This window comes from Acipenser ruthenus, chromosome 39 (assembly GCF_902713425.1).
Source record: "Acipenser ruthenus chromosome 39, fAciRut3.2 maternal haplotype, whole genome shotgun sequence".
NCBI classification, from domain to species: Eukaryota; Metazoa; Chordata; class Actinopteri; order Acipenseriformes; family Acipenseridae; genus Acipenser; species Acipenser ruthenus.
In genome coordinates this window covers 2353541-2377130 of record NC_081227.1, presented here as the reverse complement: position 1 = coordinate 2377130, position 23590 = coordinate 2353541, and the positions used below count along the sequence as shown (strand labels likewise).

The 23590-nt window shown below is 42.1% G+C and overlaps 1 protein-coding gene across 1 annotated transcript in view; it reads left to right on the top strand.

The window, feature by feature from the left end:
- The first annotated feature begins 1381 nt into the window (after positions 1 to 1381).
- Positions 1382 to 23590, top strand: part of LOC117966507 (sortilin-related receptor-like) — a 51323-nt gene continuing 29114 nt past the window's right edge. Inside the window, exons 1-7 of the mRNA XM_059009805.1 lie at positions 1382 to 1870; positions 14557 to 14673; positions 16190 to 16315; positions 16607 to 16768; positions 17403 to 17470; positions 18213 to 18393; positions 23248 to 23349. Coding sequence (XP_058865788.1) covers positions 1568 to 1870; positions 14557 to 14673; positions 16190 to 16315; positions 16607 to 16768; positions 17403 to 17470; positions 18213 to 18393; positions 23248 to 23349 — 1059 coding nt within the window. The 5' untranslated portion in view covers positions 1382 to 1567. The remainder of the gene's footprint in view (positions 1871 to 14556; positions 14674 to 16189; positions 16316 to 16606; positions 16769 to 17402; positions 17471 to 18212; positions 18394 to 23247; positions 23350 to 23590) is intronic.

Sequence of the window (23590 nt, the reverse complement as noted above, 5' to 3'; positions counted from 1 at the left end):
GACCGGTGCAGATGGCAGTAGTTTTTACATGTTTAGTAATTTACTATGTTATCCATGTCTGAAATCCAGTATCAGTTGTGTATGGCAAATACAAGAGTAGATTTTCATTTTGCTTCACAATCTGAAGATGTTGTTTATTATAACCTCCTCCTGCTGCAGGTAGTATCGGGAGCATTTGATTTGAAAGGCTTCACTTGAGCGTTTGGGCTACGACCGTAAATCCGCAAAAGCTCTGTTTATCTTTATAATTTGACTGCGCAGGGTTAAATATTTCCTATTGTGGTCCATTGATCCCACATGAATCTGCTTTCACCTCCTGTAATGGGAACAAAGGAGCAGAAACAGCCCTCTGTTCCTCTGTGGGCAGAGTGGTTTTGTAGCAGAAATACGTGCAGTCTATTCATTTCACAATGAGGAAAGTGAACTCAAACATAAAAGAGCATGAACGCTGTTCATTCTCATTAGGCCACGTGAATAGACTTGATATTTTGAAAGCTACAGTTTAGCAACAACACACACACTGCATTAATTACTGAGCAACACATTGGTGCAAGGAATGAAAAACATGAAAAGCACTCACAAACTTTCGCTAAATTACTTTTGTTGACGTGTGACAGACATATGATACACTCAATAAATGAAGCTAAAGACGGTTCTTTGTAAGTCTTATTGCAAAAGCAGAGAGGTATGAGGGTAATCGTATCTTGTAATATTTGTTTATATGGAGAACAGCTACACTATTTGTCCCAAAACACAAAACTAGAAGTGGGAGTTTTTGTGAACAAAAAAGGTATCCCCGGTAGCACAATCGAAGGTGTGTGATATCCCATTGTAACAGATTTGTATCGTATCAGAGGTTAAAAGCTACATGGCGGTGAAAAGGTTCATTTCTACTGGACGGCACCTTTATTGAGAGAATCATAGAAACCAGCTGAGAACCAACTATAAATCAGAGCATCTAGTCTGTGTCACTGATATGGCCAGCCAGGGGTTAAAACGGCATAAGTGGAAGGGTTATTTATTAATAGATTACGCTGGGGTAGGTACTTTGACTGAGATCAGGAGCTCTCTCCAGTTCTCGTTGCTGGCCTCAGGCATAATGTAATGTAGGCCAGATCAGCCAAAGGGTATTTATATTAGTGCCAGTAGCACCACCTGTTTTTTTACTAAAGCAGTGCTTTAAATAATAATAATAATAATAATAATAATAATACTGGAAAAAACTTTGGTTAGCTGTAAAATAATGCAAAAGAATATAAACCAGCCCACATTTATCCAGTTCAAATCAAATTGACGTCTATTTGTATTTATTGTCGTGCATTATTTTCACAGCAATTATATTCAAAATTCGACTGCACATTTGGATTCGGTAGGGTTACTTTATTCAGCCTGTGTATGCGGTGTTTTAAAGGATTGCTCAATTCAATTCGAGACCTCTGAGAATGCATTTGTGTTGATCTTTGTGATTGCTCGGACCTTCTTCATGTTATCGGGCTCAGCAGCCGCAGTTCATATTCTCTCCACCGGGGGGGGCGAGTTCACGCACTGACTGGGGCGCATAACAAACATGGCGACAAGGCAGCCGTTCAGGATGCAGGTCCCGGTGCTTCTTACGGTATATTTCATACTGAATATAACTCCCGGGTGCTTTACTGAGACACTTCACCTGCACGGAGATTTGCGGTTATCCCTACCACAGGAGAAAGGTTTTGCCTGGGTGAACGCGGAGAATGGGTACCTCGGAGCCGGGAGCCGGGACTGGAGCCAAGCTGTGCGGGGAGACCGTGAGCGCAGATCGGCGTCGAGACAGCAGCCGCACCGCAGCCGGAGGAGCACCGCGGAACCACAGCTGCTAAAGGTGTACGGGGAGGTAAGCGAGGTCGAGCGGAGCTTAAAATTGAATATGCATGGCTTTTACTGATGAAAACAGATACAGGATAAAAAATAAATAAATAAATAAATAAATATGAATGTAATATTTTTAATAAAGCGACCACTTACAATGTTGTGCTTATGCAACTGTGAAAATAAGAAATGCATGTGCAAGTAGTGTTTTTATGCCCTACTGAACATTATTACTATGACAATATTCATGAACAAACCTCATTAAAACAAAGTGTCATGTCACTTATAATATATCCCTCGACGTTGTATTGGAAATATTGGAAGTGCGGTAAACGGTTAGCTACACAGTACAGCACCTTTGCGGACAGAAGAAACTACCACATGCAGCCCAGCAGTATTACATGATATTTATTTCTATTTAAGTGACGTATTTATTAAGACAAACGAGCTTTAGAAAATGAAGTTATTAAACTCCCCCCCCCCCCCCCCCCCCCGCGCGTTTGACAGTGTTTTTAAAACGCACAGCCTTTGTTTTGTGTTTACACAACAACCTATAAATAAATGTCTCTTTCCGTGTTAATGCAAGCTTGTTGTTGCTGGGTTATAAAATGAACTGGTAGCATTGCCACAAATTAAGCTTGAAATCACAGATCAGGCGAATCAGTCATACTGCAGCTTTTTTTTATTTTTATATAAATAAAGTGCTTAGTTTATTGACTCGAATTAGTCGTTATTAGATCATTCATATGGATACGAGTTTAGCTACAGAATTAAAAAAAAACAAAAACGTATTACGTGCATGGAAAAGTTTCCATAAGGGGAAAAAAAGGACATTATTTATCATCGACCTTATCATTTTAACTGGCCCCGCCCCATCATAATGAATCTGAAGTAGGGGTCGATTTATTTTATCAAGCACCTTTACATTTCTATATTGCTTCTTGATCAAATACACAGAAGCTGGCATTTATAACCTCCTACCGGTGGGAGTCTAAGGCAGGGGCCTGCGTTTGCTTAGAGGTTACAAGCAGAGTGGCACCTTTTGGAGTTTCTGCTTTCAGATCCAATAGAAACTACACTAGGGATACATGCACAGTAGTAAAAGTCAAACTCATATGTTTGTGAGAAACTGATCATGGTTGCCAGCTGCTGTATCCTTGCTATTTGAAGGCGGTTGCGCATATTGCTCTGTCTAGAAGGAAGCTCCTGTGATGGGCTGATGTGGCGTGCAGTAGCTGTTTTTCATTTCATGCAAATTGGTCTGCTGATCTGGCATTATTCCCCACAGTATTGCTTGCAGTGTTGGTGAGTAATGCATTATTATTATTATTATTATTATTATTATTATTATTATTATTATTATTTATTTCTTAGCAGACGCCCTTATCCAGGGCGACTTACAATTGTTACAAGATATCGCATTATTTTTACATACAATTCCCCATTTATACAGTTGGGTTTTTACTGGAGCAATCTAGGTAAAGTACCTTGCTCAAGGGTACAGCAGCAGTGTCCCTCACTGGGGATTGAACCCATGACCCTCCGGTCAAGAGTCCAGAGCACTAACCACATTTTTCAGTAACTTGTAACATTTTCAGAGAGAGACAGACACACACACACACACACACACACACACACACACACAGAGAACCCATTCTGCAGACGCCTTCATTGCCTCTCATTGTTTTCTTGTATATTCAAATATTCATAATTTTAACTGGCAATGAAAACCATTGGCAAGGGTTTACAAAGGAAGTTGCTCGCTTTCCTAATGGATTTTCATTTTGAAGCGGTTCTCGCAGAAAGACTCTGTCCAGTTAATAAAGTGGGTTGCTCTGCGCAGTTGGGTTCCACTGTTCGTTCAGAGCGATTTGTAATTTCAATCTCGTACTCTTCTTAGGCAATGTTTCCATTTAATGTTATCTCTCAGAAACCATTGAATAAAATGATGTGCCTGCGTTGGGACCTGTGCCAATTTTTTTTATTCTGTTTTGATGTACTCAGTCCAAGATGTAAATTATGGAGAATGTTGTGGAACTGTACAGCATTTCATCTTCAAGTAACGTTAAGAGCAACTTAATGAGCTTTAATCCAGTTGCAGTTGTATTAATTATTGTGGAAGATTTCATGTGATGTGCTGTACCAGCAGCTCCGAATAAATTATGTAGATTCTGGGGTCCTATGAAATCTGTATAGGATATCCACTTCATAATACTAAAGCAACTATCAAATCTATTCAGAATCATTTATTCAGAACTGTGAAGGATAATTATAGTAGAGTTCTCGTTCTGAATGAGCAAGATTCTAAATGGATCATTTGCAAAACGACACACAGTCGTCTTATCTGCACTTTGTATTTTAAAAGCTTGATTTAGCTGTAGATTTCACAGCACGGGCCATATTTTAATGATTGCTTGTAATCGTGTGAGTGTTTATGCAACCATGATGGCAATGGTAAAGGTAAAAAGAACAGTCGCTTGTCCATTATTTTTATTGGAATGTAGCCTGGAACTCGTGGCGCTGTGGTTTCACTTGTGATCTGAAATGTGATGGCACTTGTTTCATACCGTAGCGCCGTATGGAGCAAAACGCCATGCTTATCTTTACTTTAGCCCGTATTTGCATATGCATGAATGGCTATTTTACTACAGTAGCTCAACGGTGCTTTTGTTCGGATACCGTCCAGGAGTCATGTGGCCTTTTTGTAATCAGATATTGCTAGCTTTTGCTTGACTGCAAATGCAGACTCCCACTACAGTATCAAGCCCCTTGTAGCGGATCATGTCGGTGTAAATGCTAAGCTGAAGCAAAACCTGCTTGAAGTCTTACTAATGAAGTAAAGCAATCATTTCCACATGTTCTCCTCTCTGATGTGGCGCTCTCCTGAGTATGCCGGTGAGATTGCACGCTCTGCTCTGTGCTTGATGAGGTGGAGCCGGGCCAGGAGACAGCTCCCTTCAGATCCAGTCGAGCTGCTGTGCTGTAGGACCAGCGGGCGGATATTTAATGTATTGTATTTAATAAGCCTTGCTGGGCTGTAATAAAAAAAATAAGCTTGAATCCTCCTGCTGTCTACGCTTGACCCTGGTATCTGGGATCACAGAATCTTCTTGTGCAGCAACACGCAGCTTTACATGGGTGGCCCTATCTTCAGTCTACGGTTTAGGCCTTTTATGTCGTAATGGGCCAGATAAGATCGTACACAATAAAACTGTTTATGACGCCTGTTGACAAAGCTTGCAGTACATTTGATAATGATTAGATTGTGTGACACTGACTACTGTTAAAGAATACCAGCTAATTTAGTGAGTTATTGTCGTTCTCTGTACAGCTATGGCAAAAGTTTTGCATCACCTAGAATTTTAGGCTTGAGACCTAATTAAGTTTTATTACTACAGCTCTGTGAGTACACCTACACGGTCTACACTGTTGCAGTTTCAGATTGCATTTGGTAAATGTTAATGCGTCTAAAGACCCAACCACTTCTCGTTTGGGTTGCATATCAGGCAGTTGTATCTCTTCCTGCTGTTGCTCGAGATGGGGTGTGTTTGAGATCTCGTTTGGGTTGCATATCAGGCAGTTGTATCTCTTCCTGCTGTTGCTCGAGATGGGATGTGTTTGAGATCTCGTTTGGGTTGCATATCAGGCAGTTGTATCTCTTCCTGCTGTTGCTTGAGAACTGTGTGGGCTGTGTTGTCATAATCACAAGTTTCTTGGTAAGCACGCAGTGACGGGCAGCAGGGCCGGAGCATTGGGAGTTGGCACACAAACACAGTCCTGAATAGCCTTCTTCAGTTCCATTCAAATCACATGACACTATTACCTTTCAACTCTGCCTGCGACTCTACAGGTATGCTGGCAGAGTTGGTCATGTTATCACATGACTGGAATGGAATAAGGGCGTCTATTCAGTGCCTGGCGAGCGATACAGGTAGAGAGTTATCTTCTCTAGATCTGCAGTGATAAAAGCAGAAAGGGGTTTGTTCTGTACCTGCTTCTATCGCGTGGCGGTTATTAACCCTCGTAAAATGTTGAACAGTGAATGGCTGGCGAGGGAAATGCTTCACAATGGTTTCAGATATTTATCCTGGACGACCCTATTGACACTTGCATTCTTCAGTGTCTTCCAGACGGTGTCACACGTGAACCACGCCACTCATGATCCACAGCAGGGGGTTTCAGCGGAGACGCTTGTGTGTGCTTATGTCACGCTTGACCTTTTTCCATGTATCTGGGAAAATGCTGGTGAAACCTGATATCAGCGTTGTCCTGCAGAAGTTATTGGGTGTATCAGATTGTGAGGCTAGCCTATACGGAGCTGTCTGTGTGTACAGCTGTCCGTTTGTAAGTGTTACACTGGAAGTCATTTTGATGTGCCATGATACCAACGCCTCATTTGCGTAATACCTAATTACTGTAAATCTACGTCTAAAACTGATTTTCACGAAACTTTATATTGCCATGGTGTTATGCACGTACTGATAGTGCAGCCTGGTCATTAGCTTCTTAGTCATACTTACAGCACTGATTTTGAAATTGCAGCCGTGGCAACATACTTGCTGGTCGTTTTATACTGTGTTTGTTGTTCTCTGATTACGTTTGTCAGCTCTGTCTGCCTGGCTTCTGCATCAAGGCCGATCTCTCTCTGAAGCAGCTGTGCTGTCTCGTGGGGTGAATGATTCACCTCTGATCCCCCTGTCACTTGGCTCTCTGATTATTTATAGAGCCGTTACCTGGAGATCACAGTCTACAGGGCTTATGAGAATCAAAACACAAAGACTTGAAGTAGGACAAAGCCTGGATGCCCGCTACAGCACCGTTTTCATTTAATTTCAAGTCTCCTGTGATTAATCTCTCCCTGACACGTCCCTGTGTGTCTGTATAGGAACAAGTTGATACAGCAGTGGTATTGTGTTAAATATAGTGTTAAATAAGGGCAGTGAAAAGGTGCGTTTTATTTTTCATGACTTGCAAAACATGTTTAACCCATATATCTGTGGAATCTATGGCACGCTTCACAAGTGATGTGTTTATTTATTTTTTTCATTCTGCAGTCATTCAGAGTTCCTCTTAGACAAAGAACCAGACAGAGAAGGAGATGTGATACCTTTTACTGGACTAACTAAACAACAATTCATCACCAGCTGTCAAGACCCCAAAGGTCTCTTCTTCAGGTGAAAGTAGAAAAGCAAGATTTCCACTTTAGAGAAAACAAAACAAAAAACTGGTGGGATAGCTTGACGAGATTGCCCCTGATTTGAGACCAGAGAAGAACACGTCAATCTGTTAAATATATGAGAGGTTCGCTCATATAGACAGAATTGACCTGAGCAAGTCCATTGGTATGTTTAACCCAAGTATATACAGTTAATCCCCGTTTTGATGGTAACATGGAGGAAAAACGTGAACGACCAAAAGTGAATTATTTACCGTTTGTCAACTATTGCAGTAGGAAGGGTTTCACAATTGTTTGCTCAGCCGCTGGCACCTGTTAAATCAATTTGGAGAATAGACTGTGTTGGCCAGAGCGTGGAGCGGTGAGGAATGTGTGGTTGTTTATTGTGGATAAGCACCAGGGCTGTGCATTCGAAAATGAGGGAGGCAATAGACAGGCCAGAGTGGACGTGGATCCGTGCCTGAGATCTGGCCCCATTCTCTGGCTCAGTACGTCCGTTAGTCCTGCTTGTACTGTGTGCCTTGCACTAGCAATGGACTCTTTTTTTTGTTGTTGTTCAGGGTTCTGTTCCGCCAGCACTTTTTTTTTTTTTCTCTGTCTGTCTTTCCTGTACTTGGCTTTTGAAATGCATGATTCATTTTGTTTTGTACGCCGTGTGAAAAGCAGAAGAACCAGTTCCTCCTTCAGTCTCTGTGACTAACACACTGTCTCCCTGGCAGGTCGCTTGGTTTCGTTTCAATACCTGCGTGCTGTATGCTATGCATTGTTGATTTATTGACTACTTTGCTACAAGACATGCAAATGAAAGGGAGAGTATGTATCCATACTGACTGTACAACACACAGTACCTCTGTCACGATACGATATCTCGTGCAAAGAAAGCATCACGTCATTCTCAATACAGAATGAACCGTTATACCCCTCGTAATAATAAAACAGATACAGACTGCTACCATACACATTGCAGGGCCTGCTGTATCGTCACATTTCAATACTGTACAGCAACATCCCTTTAAACTAATGTGATATTAAGTGGGGTGGAAACACATTATGACTGCTCATCAAATTATATTAGCGTGCTGATAACCTTTCCCTCATCGACTCCCGTTAACTTCTGTTCGGGGCGTGGTATAATACGCAGAGGATAAGTAAGTTAACCCGCTAGCTACGGAACTATAATCTTCCTCAAACAGCTTATTGACTGTGTGGGGTCTTGTGTGATTTAGCAAACGCTGCATGCCGCTGGACTCCCATTTGGAGTTTCCTTTGTGGCTGTTGTTTTGAGTTTCTCTCCTGCTTGTATTGTAATAGGATCAATCTTTTTAAAAGCACGCTGGAGACGCAGTGCAGCACATACAGTAGCAGCTCCGTTGATTTACTTGCATGAGCCTGTGTGTTAAGGACCATCCTGCGGTGTAAGCCGCTACTCCCGCAGGGACTTTTTGGCTGGAAAACAGAAGCAGACCCTGCATTAAACGGAGCATCATTCATCTGGTGTTGTAGGTTAATAGCAGACCCTGCGTCGCACAGCACAGCGCTGGGATATCTGAGACACACTGGCTTGCTCGTTAGAACCGCAGTAACGCCTGCTTATCGTCTTGTGTAGTCAATGCAAGCAAATGTTAGTTTGCTTACCACTACGTTCCCACAATGTTAATGTTAACACTGTGCGATATTTAAAATAGCCATGTGCTTGTCTGATTACCTGCATGCTGCAATGTGACTTCAACACTGCTGGTCTTTTAGTAGAGTGAAGAGATCAGCAGAGGTGAAAGTTCACTTCGTCACAGGATGGGAAGGAAACTAGGAAGTAGAGGCAACAAGCAGGCAACTGCGCAATAAGGATTAGCAAGCTCAAAGACACATTTAAAAAAGGAACAACTCATCACAAGCAGGACTGCATTTCAATCCACTGTTTTAGCTAGTTTTACAGACCCCAAATGGCACTTATCTTCCACCTACTGTACATTAAAAAAAAACTGAACGTTTGAGACCAATATATTGAATTGACGTGGAACTATTCATTGATCCAGAATGGTCACGTCGAAAAGAGATTCAGAGCTACAGGAGAGAGCGGCACACCGCACCTTGTGTATGTTATGATTTTTAGCTGTGTGAAGTTTAGCAAGCGGCACTGGATTTTAAGGGAAGACCCTCATTGATTAGCTTTTAGTCTGTTGAATCTGGTGAGGATTCAGCAGCTCTTTGGATTTATGGCCCTGTGTTCTTGTCCGTGGCTCGCCGGTCGATATTGTACTGCTGTTTTGTTCTAATTGCAGCCATGGAGCTGATCTCCAGTGCAGGCTCTGCTGCTGTCTGCTACAGTATAACATGATATACAGGTACGGCAGCGCAGCTAGTTATCAATCTCCGGGATATAAATAATAGGAAACCTAGACACACTTTACAGGCTTGCTGTGCCCTGGTACGTGCTGTGAAAGTGAACAGGGGTACGGCACAACGCTGACATCAAACCAGAGGTCAGTTAGAGTTACAATTACAGCACAGTTGTTTGCTGAAACTGCAATGCAATGTTTTTCACTTACAATTATGCTGCAGTAATTCCACTTATAATTACAGTTACACTAAAGTAACAAACCACTACACGTATTTAACACGTGCACTCATTTATTCTGAATAACCAAGCAATAATCGCAGTTAAAAATACAGAAACATACTATACAGAAACATAAAAACTTTTTTTTTTTTTCAAACAAATGGGGTCGCCAAAAGTGGTTGAGAATGATCGGATAACAAATAAAGATGTAATTGATCAATTATACGGTACAAATACAATTGTGCAGGCATGCCAAGGTTCTACTACAATTAAGATTAGTTGCATTGTAATTACAATGAATTATGAAGCGTCTTTTTTTGTTTGTTTGCTACCGTTTGTTTTTGACTGCATGTCTCTGTTAAGCGGTCGTAGCCAACAAAATAAAACCCTAAACCCTGCCTGTCTTTCATTAGCTGCATCTCGGTCTCAAATGTGCGGTTTTGAAAGAAACACATGTTACATAAAATAAAATAAATGACATCTGGTCTGGTACTGCACTAGGTTAAAGAAAGTTCACTTTCTGTGCTTTACTCTCAGGAAGTCTGCGAAATGTTTCACTTCCTGCAGGTTCAAAGCATGTCCATCATTAAGGGAAGCAGCTTATTGGTTCATGACAGGTGTTCAAAGTGTGGGGACAGTTTCACTCTCCAGGGGAACTGATCAGTGAAGTGCAACTTTGAAACAAGGCTTGAAAAACAGATTTCTTTAACCTAGTGTCGTACCAGGTATCATGTTTTAAAAGAATGACAGAAAAGTGCACGACAAGTAACAGGGATGTGAATTAGACTCCCATTGCACAGCAGTCCGATCCATTCCTGCTTTTGAGTTTAATAAGACACACCTGAGCTTGTTACCTACGCACTGTGGCTAATCAAGCTCCTAGTAAAACCTGGAATGGGTGTTGCAACTGCTATGCAATAGGAGTCTTATTTATTATATATAATATATATATATATATATATATATATATATATATATATATATTTAGCAGCAACAACTGTGTTTTTTTTTTTTTAATTTTTTTTTAACTAACTGTCAATCAGTTACCTACAGCTCTCCCCAGGAGACAGACATTTTGTTTTGTCAATAGTGAAATGGTATTAAATGGGAATAATGGCTGAACGATAGGGCTGTAATGGTACATACATGTCGCGATATCTGGGTGATTTACAAGATGTGTCATGACACACATGATGGTCCTGATGGCCTACTTGTGCAGTATGAAACATTAGTAAATTCAATAATGAAGAGTATTTTGTTAAAAGACAAAACATAAATGATACAGGGATGTATTTAACGATGCACCAAACTATAAAACAGATGCTTTCTTCATTGAAGAGCATCAGGTGAACTACAGTGAGCTGTGCTGTGCTCACGATGCAATGCAGTGTCACGTAAAGATACTGACGCATTGATGCATGTGGGCTAATTCTACCTGCGACCCAAGCTGGATTCAAACCCCACCTCCTGAGGTGAAAAGCTAGTGAGATAGTCTCCCTCCTGTCACTTACCCAAGCCAATTTAGATTTCACTAGGTCATCTTCCCTTGTGTTAGCTACTGTAGTTGACATACGTCTTTGCTTGTTAAGACTTTCAAAACCTTTGGTTCATTTCATTAGAATAAACATTGGCTTCACTTTTCACTTCTTTACCTTTTTTTTAGCAACGATGCAATGTCGGTGTGTGATGAATGACAGTGTTGTTTTCAGAAAGGATTCTGGGAGCGTGATACATTCATGTTCATCATAACCTCCTAATTCGTGGAAGGAATTGCATGCTGTTGTACGTTTATTCCTGATGTTATTGATAATGGAAATCAGATTTGCTTTATCTACTGTATCATGACATACAATTTTATACATGGCGCCAGGCTAATTGCATTTCCAAGACAAAAAAAAAAAAAAGCACTGAAATGAAAATAGCATTATTAAGCTGACCTGTGGGGGCAGCTTGCAAGTTTTTTCATAAATTCTCCATTCAGAGAAATATTAACCCTTCTGTGGCAGTCATTTTTACAAACATTTTGTTTGCTTATTTTACAATAACGCCATTTCTCTCCGATTTGTTCCAGGGTTATACTGATAAGATGAACGAGCAAGAAAATTACCTCTCCGATTTTTTTAGAAAGCCTTTTATTTATTTAAACATTAACCTGTAGCTTTTGTTCGTTTTTTTACGCTTTTTAAAAACTAGACATTTCACTCTGAGTGTTCCCTGTGTCCTGTATGGGAGCGTCGTGATTTTTGAATGAGGTTTTTAATTTGATGCCTTGCCGCTGATATCACGCCCACGGGAATGCTTTGTTTTTGTTCAGTTTCTCGTCTCCTTGTAAATTGAAGAGACAGAATGACAAGTGAAGAAGCAGTCAAGGCCGCGCTGTGTAGGAGGGAAACTCTGTGGTTTTCTGCTGTGTCTGTCTGTGCCGTGAGCAGAAAGGAGGTGGGTTTATCACTGCCCACCAATTCCTCTTTGAAACCGGATTGAAAGACAATTCTGATTTTGGTACATGTGAATTCAGACGATTTTGTGAAATGTTTAATGATTGATTATCACGATTTATCTGATTAACAGTGTGTGTTATAGATCAGTTGTAGTTATGGGTGTTTTTTTTATTTTGCGAGCCGCAATTAAACATTTATTGATCAAGCCATTGCCCTACTGCCCTCTTTGGAGCCTCACATACTGTAGCTAACTACCCACTAGGTCCTCCTGGTGTGTCTGTCTGTCTTTACTGAGCCACCACGGGCAGATCTTTCGAGTTCTGACCTTCACCACCAATCTGGGTTCTTGGCAGGCAGTCCACGAGGCTGGCGGGGAACGTGGTTAGTGTGGCCGGCGACGCTGCCCAGGCTGTGGGCTTGTCTCCAGTTCACTGTCCACAATCTTTCCATGCCAGCTAAAAAAAAATAAAAGAAAAAATAAAGGAATGTTACTCGTTTCTAATCGACTACATCTGCTGTCTTTGTTAAATAATTTCTCGGAATAAAAATAAAATAATTTATTACTTCCAGCTAAAACCTCCCCCCCCCCAAAAAAAACAAGGAAATGGGTTTTAATTTAATGTTAACAGAAAACAATTCTGACAGCTTAAAGAGCAACCTGCATGGGCTATTCAGCATTTTCTTCTTTGTATTGTCATCCAAGTGACTTACTGTGTGCCGTAATAATCACACCGTACCTGACGGTTAAACATATTTGCAGAATCGGATTACAGCCAAATGCAAACCGAAACGTCTGTAGGAAGTTTGGAATGTGTGGTAAAAGTTTGAAGATCAAAATCAAGGCAGTTGTCGTGTTCACTGTAGAGTGAGTGATCAGCATGCCTGAACGAGAACCCTAAAAATGGCAAAACAGGAACCCGTGTAACCAGCCGGGGTGAACGAGGGAGAGGGAGGCTCTTGTTCTGCTCTCTGATTTGGGTACCGACACACAGCGGCCGGGAGAGAATCAATGCCATTGTGACATCTCCATTTCCTCACAAGGAATGAGGAGGCGGCTGTTTCCTTGGTGTGTTTCCCTGTTGTCTGCTTCGCTCCGTGCCTTTTTTGTTCTAATTAGTCCGTTTCTCCTGAGCTGGTGAGGCAAGGGACGCTGGTGCTCAATACAGTCTAGCGGGGGAGTAGCGATTTGTCCTGTATCGAAGAGTCGTGAGCCTCTCTTTACATGATGTATCGTTTCGCAGTAGAGGTAGGTATCGTTACAAGATGGTGATACTGCATCTAATCCAGTCCAGCTCAAGTATTCCAATAGGGGCTACTTCCGCTTAGTTTTATTGCAAGCCCTTGAGACCTTCAGACACTCTCCCACTCTTTCTTTGCATGCACACCTACCCTGGAACCCTTTTCAGCATCACATAGGGTTTCATTGCCACCTCCCCATGTGAGCTGGCATTTCCCCACTGGAAGACGACGCCACGAGAGATTCCCTTCGCAGCTCTGTTTACTCCTTCTGTTTTAGCAGAGCTCTTGCACTGCTGTAAAAACAACCATTGATTTTTCAGGTGCTGACATTTTATAGGAGCCATATAAAACTGTAAGAGCTTCTGAAAGGTCTTTAACGGGACACCACTTAAAGGGCGTGCATGCCACAGTTAATAGAGTGGATTGGTGTCTCCTGTTAAATGGCTTGACTGCATTGCTCTTCCCAGCACTGGGTGACCTGGGTTTTAAAGAGTTTCAGTTAACAGCAAAATCAGATGTCTTCACATAATGTAGAGCAGGGTAATGGAGCAAACCAGTTTTCGTGGGTGTTATCTAATGCATTCTTAATTTAAATAGGCACCTGTTTCTGTGGTACACATGTTTGTAATTGCAATGGAATGCATGCAATTCAGCTGCGCAATACGTTGTGAATGTAATGCATGCCACTGATTGGTTGCAGGGGTTAACATAGGGCAAACTGCAGAACTAAAGACACAGGGGGGAGCCTACCTGTTGGAGAGCTGTTATTTAAAGCTGTAACAGAGCTGTTGGCTTTCTATTTACCTTTCTTATGCAACTCCCACTCTGTTGGTAAATACACGACCGTGCATTCATCTGTTTTAAAGTGTTGGCCTGCTTGTGGTATTTGACTGTTTTTAAACTAAGCGGCTGTAGTTTGAAAGCACTAAAATTCAGAGGTTGGTTCCTGGAGGATAAAGAGAGTGACATGAGAGTGATGTACTTGCAGCTTCTCAGAACAGTGTTTTCTGTTCCGTCGCTGCTCTATATCAATTGCTTTGTTTAGCTCAGGAATACGCTCCTCTGCCGCCGCGCTTGCTAAAAAATTAGCAGCATTGTCAGGATGAATTGAAAATAAAGTCTTCATAATGCTTGCAAATAATGTAACTTTTTGTCTTTACCGCAAAACATTTGTAACCATGTACCGGGAACCTGATTCTGCAGAGAAGAGGTGTGTGGTTTCTAATTCTGAGGCCATGAACTGTACTTTGTTCCTTAAATCTGTTCCGTCCTTCACCACCTTCTTTCCTCCCTTGCAGGTCAGCCTGAATGACTCCCACAATCAGATGGTGGTCCACTGGGCCGGGGAGAGGAGCAAAGTCATTGTGGCGCTTGCCAGGGACAGCATTGGAGCGCCGGGGGCAAAGCGAAGCTCGGTGCGTATTCAATCAATCCAGTGACTTGCATGATGTTCCTATCTTTTGTTTTTATGGCTCTTTATCCCCTGGAGTATGGCTATTCCATTGGATCCCAGTACAAGTGTTCTAATCTACTACTCTCGGCTCTCAGTCTTAAATTCTGTCTTAATGAAACTGTATTCCAATGTAATTCTATTGAGAGAGAGAACAAAAAAGGCCTTGGTCTGTGCTCCCTGTAATATGATTCAAAAGAACTAGATGAAGATGTAACAGATAAAACAACAATGAATACATCATTTTGAAAAAGCATTGGATTCTGCAGCGGGGGGTCTCATTTCATTAGTCTCTGCCCAGGAGTTCAGCATCGCCTCCTGTGTGCTGCTGGATCTGGATCCCTGCGCTGCACTCGCAGGTATTCTGCTCTGCTCTGGCCCATCTGCAGGTGTCTGTGTGCTGATTCATCCCCCCTGGGGGTTCCTAATCTTCACAGCCTCTGCCTTTCATTTGAAGCTGCTCTGGGACTAGAGTAATGGCTTTTGTAAACACTCTTAATGGGTTTTATCCTTTTCATTTTTCAGGCACACACAGGGACACGGTTGGTTAAGCATTCGGATTTATCTCAGCAGTGGTTACAAGCACTGGTTTAGCTTGGTGATGCTGGTTAAGCTGGTTCAACAAAAGTTTTTGATATGCATTCTTCTAGAAATGTCATTTAATTTATTACGTTTAAGTATTTCGAGGAATGCAAACGTGAGAAGTTAGAAAATGTAAAAAAAAAACAAATCTATTAATGACATTTGAACCTACTCTTCGAGATTTCTCCAGTGCGATCTTCGTAGGAAATTAATTGCCTTTGCTCCATTTACATGTTTCGTGGGAATACCCTTAAATAACATTGCTGAGAAACGAGTCCTGCTTTCATTGCAAGATATTTCAAGGCAGTGAGGAACAGGGTTGTGTTACATACTGTATACCAAGAGTAGCTTACCCAGCTGTGAATGGTAAGGACGTGCTTTTGCATTGAAGTTACTGGGAGAATCGGAGTCCTAGGAAGTCAGAGTAGCAACATTTCAGTAACTTGTACATTTAGTGCATTCAGTGCTGAAAGGTAACACAGAAACAAATTAGCGCGGCCTTCTCGTTTGTATCCATTCTGATCAATTAAAGGAGTAATTGCTGGGCAGATTGATGGAATGTGTTATTGCATGTGCTGGCATTACGCTGAGCAAGCGAGCCCGTGTGATTTATGTTCTTACCATCGACCTTGTGCCACTTTATTTGCTTCAGCTAAAACCAGTAAACAGGCTACTGTTTTTTTTTTTTTTTTTTGAAGATTTGTTGCCCAGCGACCGTTGCTCTGGTTACAATAAGGCACAGTGCCGGGCCTCGGGTTCATCCATAGCTGGATTCGAACCCAGGTCTCCAGAGGCAAGTGAATTTGCCTGCTGTACCGCAAAGTATTTTTTACTGCACAGGCGTTACGCTGACTTTTTGTATTTGACAATAAGACTCTGTTTTGTTTTGTTCGTTGCAGGTGTACGTCTCTTACGACTACGGAACAAAATTCCAACAAATATCTGACAAATTTCAGCTACCAAAAGACTTCAGCGGTCAGCAGGCTATTGCTCAGTTCTACCACAGCCCGGTAGACAACAAGCGGGTAAGAAAAGCAGCTTCTTTACCCTCCTCCTGTCGGCTGCTATTGATGTGATGATTTACTGCCATTGCCGCATCAGTCCAGAACGATGCTTAAACTCTAGGTATATCAATAGAAATACACTCTTGGGTCATTTTTAAAATGTGAAACTGAACTAAAGCTGCACCAAAACGAAGCCTGGTTCAAACTGGGTAGAGTAGTGTGTTGAATCTGGTCTTCCAAAGAGTCTTTTCTTACCTATGTTGGTGTTACTGTACAAGGAGTTTGACTCTCTCTCTCTCTCTGTCCTTGCAGTACATCTTTGCAGACCCCAGCAACTCCTTCCTCTGGATCACTTTTGACTTCTGTGAAACTGTCCAGGCAATCCCAGTGCCCTTCAAAGCCACCGACCTGCTGCTTCACAGCAAGGAGCCTAACCTGGTCCTGGGCTATGACGGCTCCAACTCCGACAAGCAGGTGAGCTCCTCTCAGGGGAAGAATCTGACACGCCAAGCAGTTCTCAAATCCCACAGATATGTGTTTTGAAATGACTTAGAAAATGCTGATGCTAATGCTCTACCTAAAATTCTGAATAGCTTTGGTCACCTGACTACAAAACGGATACTATTGGACTTGGGGTGAAAATACTGAGGTGGGCAACTAGGAGTTAATGACCGAAGCTATCTGCACAGGCTGAACAGACAGGAATCAGGGGATTGTAATAATGTGCTAAGTGGTAGAACAAGAGGATGTAATTAGAAGCTGTGTAAATAACTTCAGAGCAGTAGGTGCTTGCCACAGAGATTTATAAATGCATGGAATAGCTGCCATGTGAAGTAGTAAAGTCTGATACACGAGAAACATTAAGAAAACAATTAGATTCCTTCCTGTTGAATTAGATCCCATTCGCGTGGACACAAGTGTGCAAAGAATTAGCCTTGATGGGCGGGTCAACCTTCTCCCAGTCTTATGTGGAAGTCGTGATACATTTATGCTGTCAAGTCTTATGTTTTATAGTTCATATTGTACTTTCAAGCATACGGGGTACTGTCTGACCTACCCTCTCAACTAAGGGTTATTTTGTGCTTGTCTACCTTTCCTCCTGCCCTAGTTGTGGATGTCCGATAATTTTGGCCAGACTTGGGTGATGATCCAGGAGCACGTGAAATCGTACTTTTGGTAAGTCGAATGAAGTTTTTAAAATATTTCATTCAAATAGATTTTTTTTTTTTTTACTGCTATAATTTTGGGGTCTGTTGATCCAGTATTCTCGCTCTTAGTGTTCACTTGACTCTGAGCTTGTCTGACGAGCCAGACTGTCAGGTCTGGACAGAGTTCCAAGAAACTCCTGACATGCTCTGTAGGGAGTCCTTGTGGCAACTGTACTCAAAGTCATGTTATCCAGATTTGCAACATTTATCCCTCTGGGCTTTTGTACTAATCACACCCGATGGCTAAACAGGGTTTTTTTTTTTTTTTTTTTTTTTTTTTTTTGTGTTGGGTGGAAATCTCCAGAATCTGCTTGCTTTGTTTCTGTTGTGATAATCCCGCTTTCAGAAAAGTATTTAAAGTGCTTCCAGAACACAATCCCACTGATTGTGTTTCTACTCTGTGTGTTGGTTTACGGCTTGCAGTCTGTCTGGCTGCAGATCAGGAATGGGACGAGAGGGAGTTCTGTTTAAGGGGGGGTGGAGAGAGAGAGAGAGAGAGGAGAAACAAGGCTAGCCTGCGGAAATAGATTATTGATGGCCATGGCTTTTATTTTGCAATGAAGCACTGATCGATTAGTCGCCCTGGTACACCTGCACTTGAAGGCTTTTTTTTTGGCTTTCTAATTTTGAAGTAAATTTGCTGCAGCTCCTTCACTGTGTTGTTGCACGTGGAGAGGTGTTGTTAAACTGCCGTGTATTGCTCTTCACAGGGGAGTGGAGCCGTATGACAGCCCCACCACTGTGTTTGTGGAACGACACGAGCCCATGGGCTCCTCCAGCATCCTGTCCAGCACGGACTTCTTTCAGAGCGAGGAGAACCGCCACCTGCTCCTGGAGAGAGTGGACAGCTTCCAGCTGCGCGACAAGTACATGTTCGCCACCAAGACTGTGGTAAGAGCATGCCTACTGCAGCACTGCAGCAGCTTCATAAATATCCATGTTGGGAATGCACTGGAGCCCGTATCTCTGCACAGTGGGTACCAACGACAGGAGGCCGTTCAGCCCATCAAGGCTGGTTCTGAGTAGCCGAGTGATCTCAGAACTGTCAGGTCGGGTCTTGAAGGACCCCAGTGATTCGGCATCAACAACGTAGCTGCCCATTCCGTACCCTCACCGCTCTCTGTGTAAAAGTGTTTCTTACCCTAAGGGTTGGTTTGATCAAGCATTTTATAGAACCGGGAAAGTGCCCTGCATTGCAGGATCCACCTGTCTGCAGTCCAGTGGGGTTACTGTACATTGCCCTGATAAAATCCACCTGAGGCTTAATCCAGTGGATTTTTAATATGGAGGTTTTGTGAATGGTAATGGTTGATTTAAATTGGATTATTTCAAAGTTATTGGGGAAGGGAGGTCAGATCTTAAACCTACACTTTTACTTTATTGAAGGACTTTTTCTCTAATGAACACTAAAACAATTTGTCACCTCACAAAAAACACTCACTAAGAAATACTTCTCTAATGTCATGCCCTAATGAAGCTAGGCAAGACAGGGAAGCAAGTTCGGTAACTAATCTGTAGTGTAGACACTAATCGGAGAGACAAGACAGGGGTGACGCCGGCTGAAAGTGTGTTGACAGTTCCCAAAACTAGTTTGAGCTAGAGAGTCACAAGCTTCCAACCCTCCCCTCTTTTAAAGCCGTTTCCTTCTTCCGGCACTATTTGAAGCAAGGGAGTGCTATCAAAAAAATCCCCACACTATTTTTTCCTTTTTTGGCAATGTTTTTTATGTGGGTTTAATGCTACTGTGGTTACATTTCACTTGGGAGGGAAATTAGCTGTATTTGAAACCAGACCTGCAGAAGCTATTGAATTCACACATTCACTGTCTGCGCCACCAAGCCCCTAGTTTCTCAGCCTTTACTATCCCACTTTAATCAGCTTCCTCACTTTGACTGGGACTCCTCTGGCTCTGTCAGATTTTTTTTTCCCCAGCAATCTGAAATATCTTATTTAGCCGCAGAGGAAGAATGTAGGGCAGAAGTTGACCTGGCTTGATCAGCTCTCTGAAGATTTTCAATTCTAGCAACTGTGTCCTTGACGCATCAGAAAGGTTATTTATTTTTTTTTTTTTTAAAAGGGCCTTTTCAGGTGATCAGTTCATGTCATTGGCTTGGTTTTAGTTACTTATTCTCTTCAGCCACTGTTATTGTGCCTGCCAGTGATCTCACTTTTACACTTGTGGAAGCTAAGCACATCGCTTATGATGAAAGGACATGTTAAAACGGGTGTGAAAAATACACACACAGTAATCCACGTGAATGCGGTTTAGGAGCTTGCAAAGAGCATACCAGGCCACGCTTGCATACAGAACTAGCAAGCGGATTCCAGTAATATAACCTAACATGTATTATATTATATCCATCTGTCATCAACACTGACAGAGATGCTGTTCATTAATCCGGTCGCTGTCACTCAAAAAACACATTTCCTGTGACGTGCACCTCTTTTTACAGAGGCCTGCGTAGTGATGGCAACACTAGACAATCCAATTGTGAGGAGCCTTGGTACTGACATTCTTTAGCACCAGTGATGTGAGAGTCTCATAATCTGTCACACATTGTTATGTTCACACAGTGGGATTTTATGACACTGATTTAACCTGTTTTTGTTTTTACAGCCGCTATTGAAACCAGTATTTGAAACCTTAGTGTTTACTTAACAAAGCAGGGCGGACACACTGAACATTACAGTTAGAGTGTTTACAGTTGTATCTAAACTCATATTTCAATTCCTAGTTAGTAGTTTTTTTGCACCAACAATTTGGTGCAGATAGCTTTGTGAATACATGCTGTTTAACTCCCCTTGCGTTCTGAATCGGCATGCATCTTAAATCTATTAACAGACTAGTAGGGATGGAAGCATTTATTCTGCCAGATAAATCGCTTGGCAACAGTTGAGGGTGACTGAGCAGTTTAAGTTTGGTCTGTATTACTGTAGCTCTGTGCCTTAGTAATAGCCTGCAGTGTTCTGTGTAACATGTTCAGACTGCAGCCCACAGCACTTCTCAGAGTGATGAATATGGCTTTGAGGTGAGATTGCAGTGCTGCTGAATCAGTCTGCTAGCATTCCATTCTGGAACAGAAATCTAGAGTGCTCATGAGGTGTTGCACACCAGAACGTTTAGAGATAGATTGTATATTACACTGTTCTGTGGCATGGCAAAATGCTGGACGGAGTAAGATGGAGGCATTTCCTGTATCCACTTACCTGGAAAGGAAAGCGTGCAAACTTTCTTTACCATGCTACCAGATACCATTTAAAAAAAAAAAAAAAATTAAATCCATACAGGTATTTGTTATAATGTACGTCTTTCAAAACTACAATGCGAGGCCTGCATCGCAAGTGTAAAACTGGTCAAATGTACGCAGTCAATCCATTGAAACAAAAAGGATTCTCAAATGTGTCTCGTGTCAGGCAAGTGCGTAAGATTGTTTGACATGAGTAAGTACAGGACAGTAACTGCCAGCGTCTTCTGTGTGGTTAACAAAGCCCCATAGCCATTGTTCAGCAGCATTGCATCAAATGCCACTGCAGTAAATCTCATTGGAGCTGCTTTATCTACAGTGGTCAGGCACAGGAGGTGAATCACTGTTCTTTGTGTTTCTGAAGGCCCCGAATAACAACCCCACTGGGTGTGGAGTGTGATAAAGAGGAGTGTGTGTCTGTCTGTGTGTGTGTGCAGGAGATAAAGAGCCTATTCAGTCATATTAGCATTAGCTTCCTGGTAAAGGTAAACATCGGCTGTTCTTTGAATACGCAACTATTTCAAAAGCAACGCTGTAGATAAACTGATGCATCCTGGTACCGCGACAGCAGGTCACATGGTCTCCCAGCTGGACAGGAGGCGTGAGTTACTATCTATATACCAGGAAGCAGTAGCAACTTTTCAACAGGCCAAATATATTACACTGCACTTTTATTATCATAATAAAAAGACAAATGATCCACTAGGCAGGAATTCAAATTGAATTGCAAGTGCCAACTTAACTGCCTGTTCTGGATCAGACTACATGTATTGTGGGTAAGTCATAGTGTAATCGCATATACAAACTTCTTGTTCTTCAGTGACAGGCCAGGATAGAATAACCGCTGCCGTTTGTAATTAACTAGAGGATTTCTTGACTGGTTTCAAGTCATAGCAAACCTGTGCAATCTGAGCCAAATGAATAAAAACCAAAGCAGCTTCCCCACCGGCACAGTTCAGAGGTTCTCCATTAGCCCGAGCCTAATTAATAAATGTCACGCATCCATTAGCCGGCAATGGGGATTTAGTAGTGCCGCTGACAAACGGCCATTTTCAGTGTTAGATATTCTTCCTGGAGCAATTCCAGTCTCTTCAAGGACGTAGTGCTTTGATAGGCAACCTGTTCACACTCCGGTACACACAGCTTCTCTCTTAATGGCTTTCAGCAGCATGCATGTTTTAAAGTGAGAGCAGCTTTGGTCATTGTTTAGGCAGATCTGAGAGTGCTGCCTCTTCACTGCTGTGCAGGTGGGTTTTGTTGAGTGAAGGGGAATCTTGCAGGGCGTTCTGTATCTTTGGAATTTATTTATTTTTAAAGGTAACACTGTGTATCATTTAACGTACATAGAGGCCACCAATTATTCAGATTCAGTGTCCTTTGTATAATATATTGCAGTTCAATTGTGTGAAAAAGTTGCAAATTCTAAACTTAAAATTTAATAACTGGCTAATACTGAATAAAAATAAAGTGCCGTTTACTGCACACTGTATGAGTAACACTATTATTCAGACAGTTTATAACATTTAGCAGTGTAAAACCAGCAAGAAATAGCCTCGAACAATAACTTCTCCTAGCTGCTGCTAAAGTCGTTTTTCTAGTTTTATTTTTATAGTGAAAGAAACAACAGAATTCACAAGAGGAATCGTAGCGCGGCAAGAAAATGCAGGATCACTTATTCTAATTAAACATGAGTAAGATTCAAATAGCTCTGAAGGAACACAGTGGGTGCCGAACACATCATCGAACAAGCTGCAGGGGAAGCTATAATAGTGCTAGATTATTTATATATAGAAGTGTAATAGCCTGTTTAAGACTGCTTGTACGTTTTTTTTTTTTTTGCATTACTAGAGTGTTGTAAAGAAAGCTCTTGCTCCATAGAGACTTCTCCGTGTTTGAATACGAGAACCAATTTTGAACACATTTAGACTAGCTGGGCTGATTTCTGCAGTGTCTTAAAATACTGTTGAGTGAAGCAAGTTGATTGGCTCCTTGAGTGCTAGACAAGATTTGTGAAGCCCCTGCCACAGAGAGCCTTGTGCTGCAGTGCTCTGAATCACTAAAGGAACACTCTGACTAGCCTCCGTCGGACGTTATCACACATCGCAAAACCACAGTTCAACACAGCTGTCAGTCTCTGCTTGAGAGAGGCCCAGGACTGCAGGGCAGGCTGGGATGGAGGTGCTCTGTCTGTCTGACATGGTGCGTACCTGCGGACACAGTGCCAGACTATAGCCAGTACCACCAAACACACACACACACACAAATGCAAAAGAACTTGTAGCTCCGTTATATTGGAAACTCAGTTAATGGGTGACAAAAGCCATATTAGTGGTGGGTGTTGTTGTTGAAGTGTGTGTTGTGTTTTTTATTTTTCTTGCTTGCTTGTTCCCCTGCTCTTGGGACAGTGGCTCTCGTGTGCACCTAGACGTCGCTGCCCTGGTGTCTGTTCCCCATGTTTAACTCCTGTAGTCACTCTAATGGTCTTGTGTTTCCTCCACAGCCACTCCTGGGGAGCCAGCAGCAGTCCTCTGTGCAACTCTGGGTATCCTACAACCGCAAGCCCATGAGAGCAGCCCAGTTCATGACCAGGCACCCCATCACTGTGAGTACCATCTACCAGCTGCATGTGAGGAGTCTCCTTGTGCGTTTTTAATTGTCTGTATAATAGTAACAGCTATGGGTCCTGTTAACCATTCCTTTAACCCGAAGTACTGCTTTCATGCAAAATATATTCACAAGGCTCCTATTGCATAGCAGTTTCACCCATGCCTATACAACAGTTTAACATCAAACTCCTGGTTCGTGATTGCTTTAGTAATATACTGAAGGTAGTTCTGAAACTG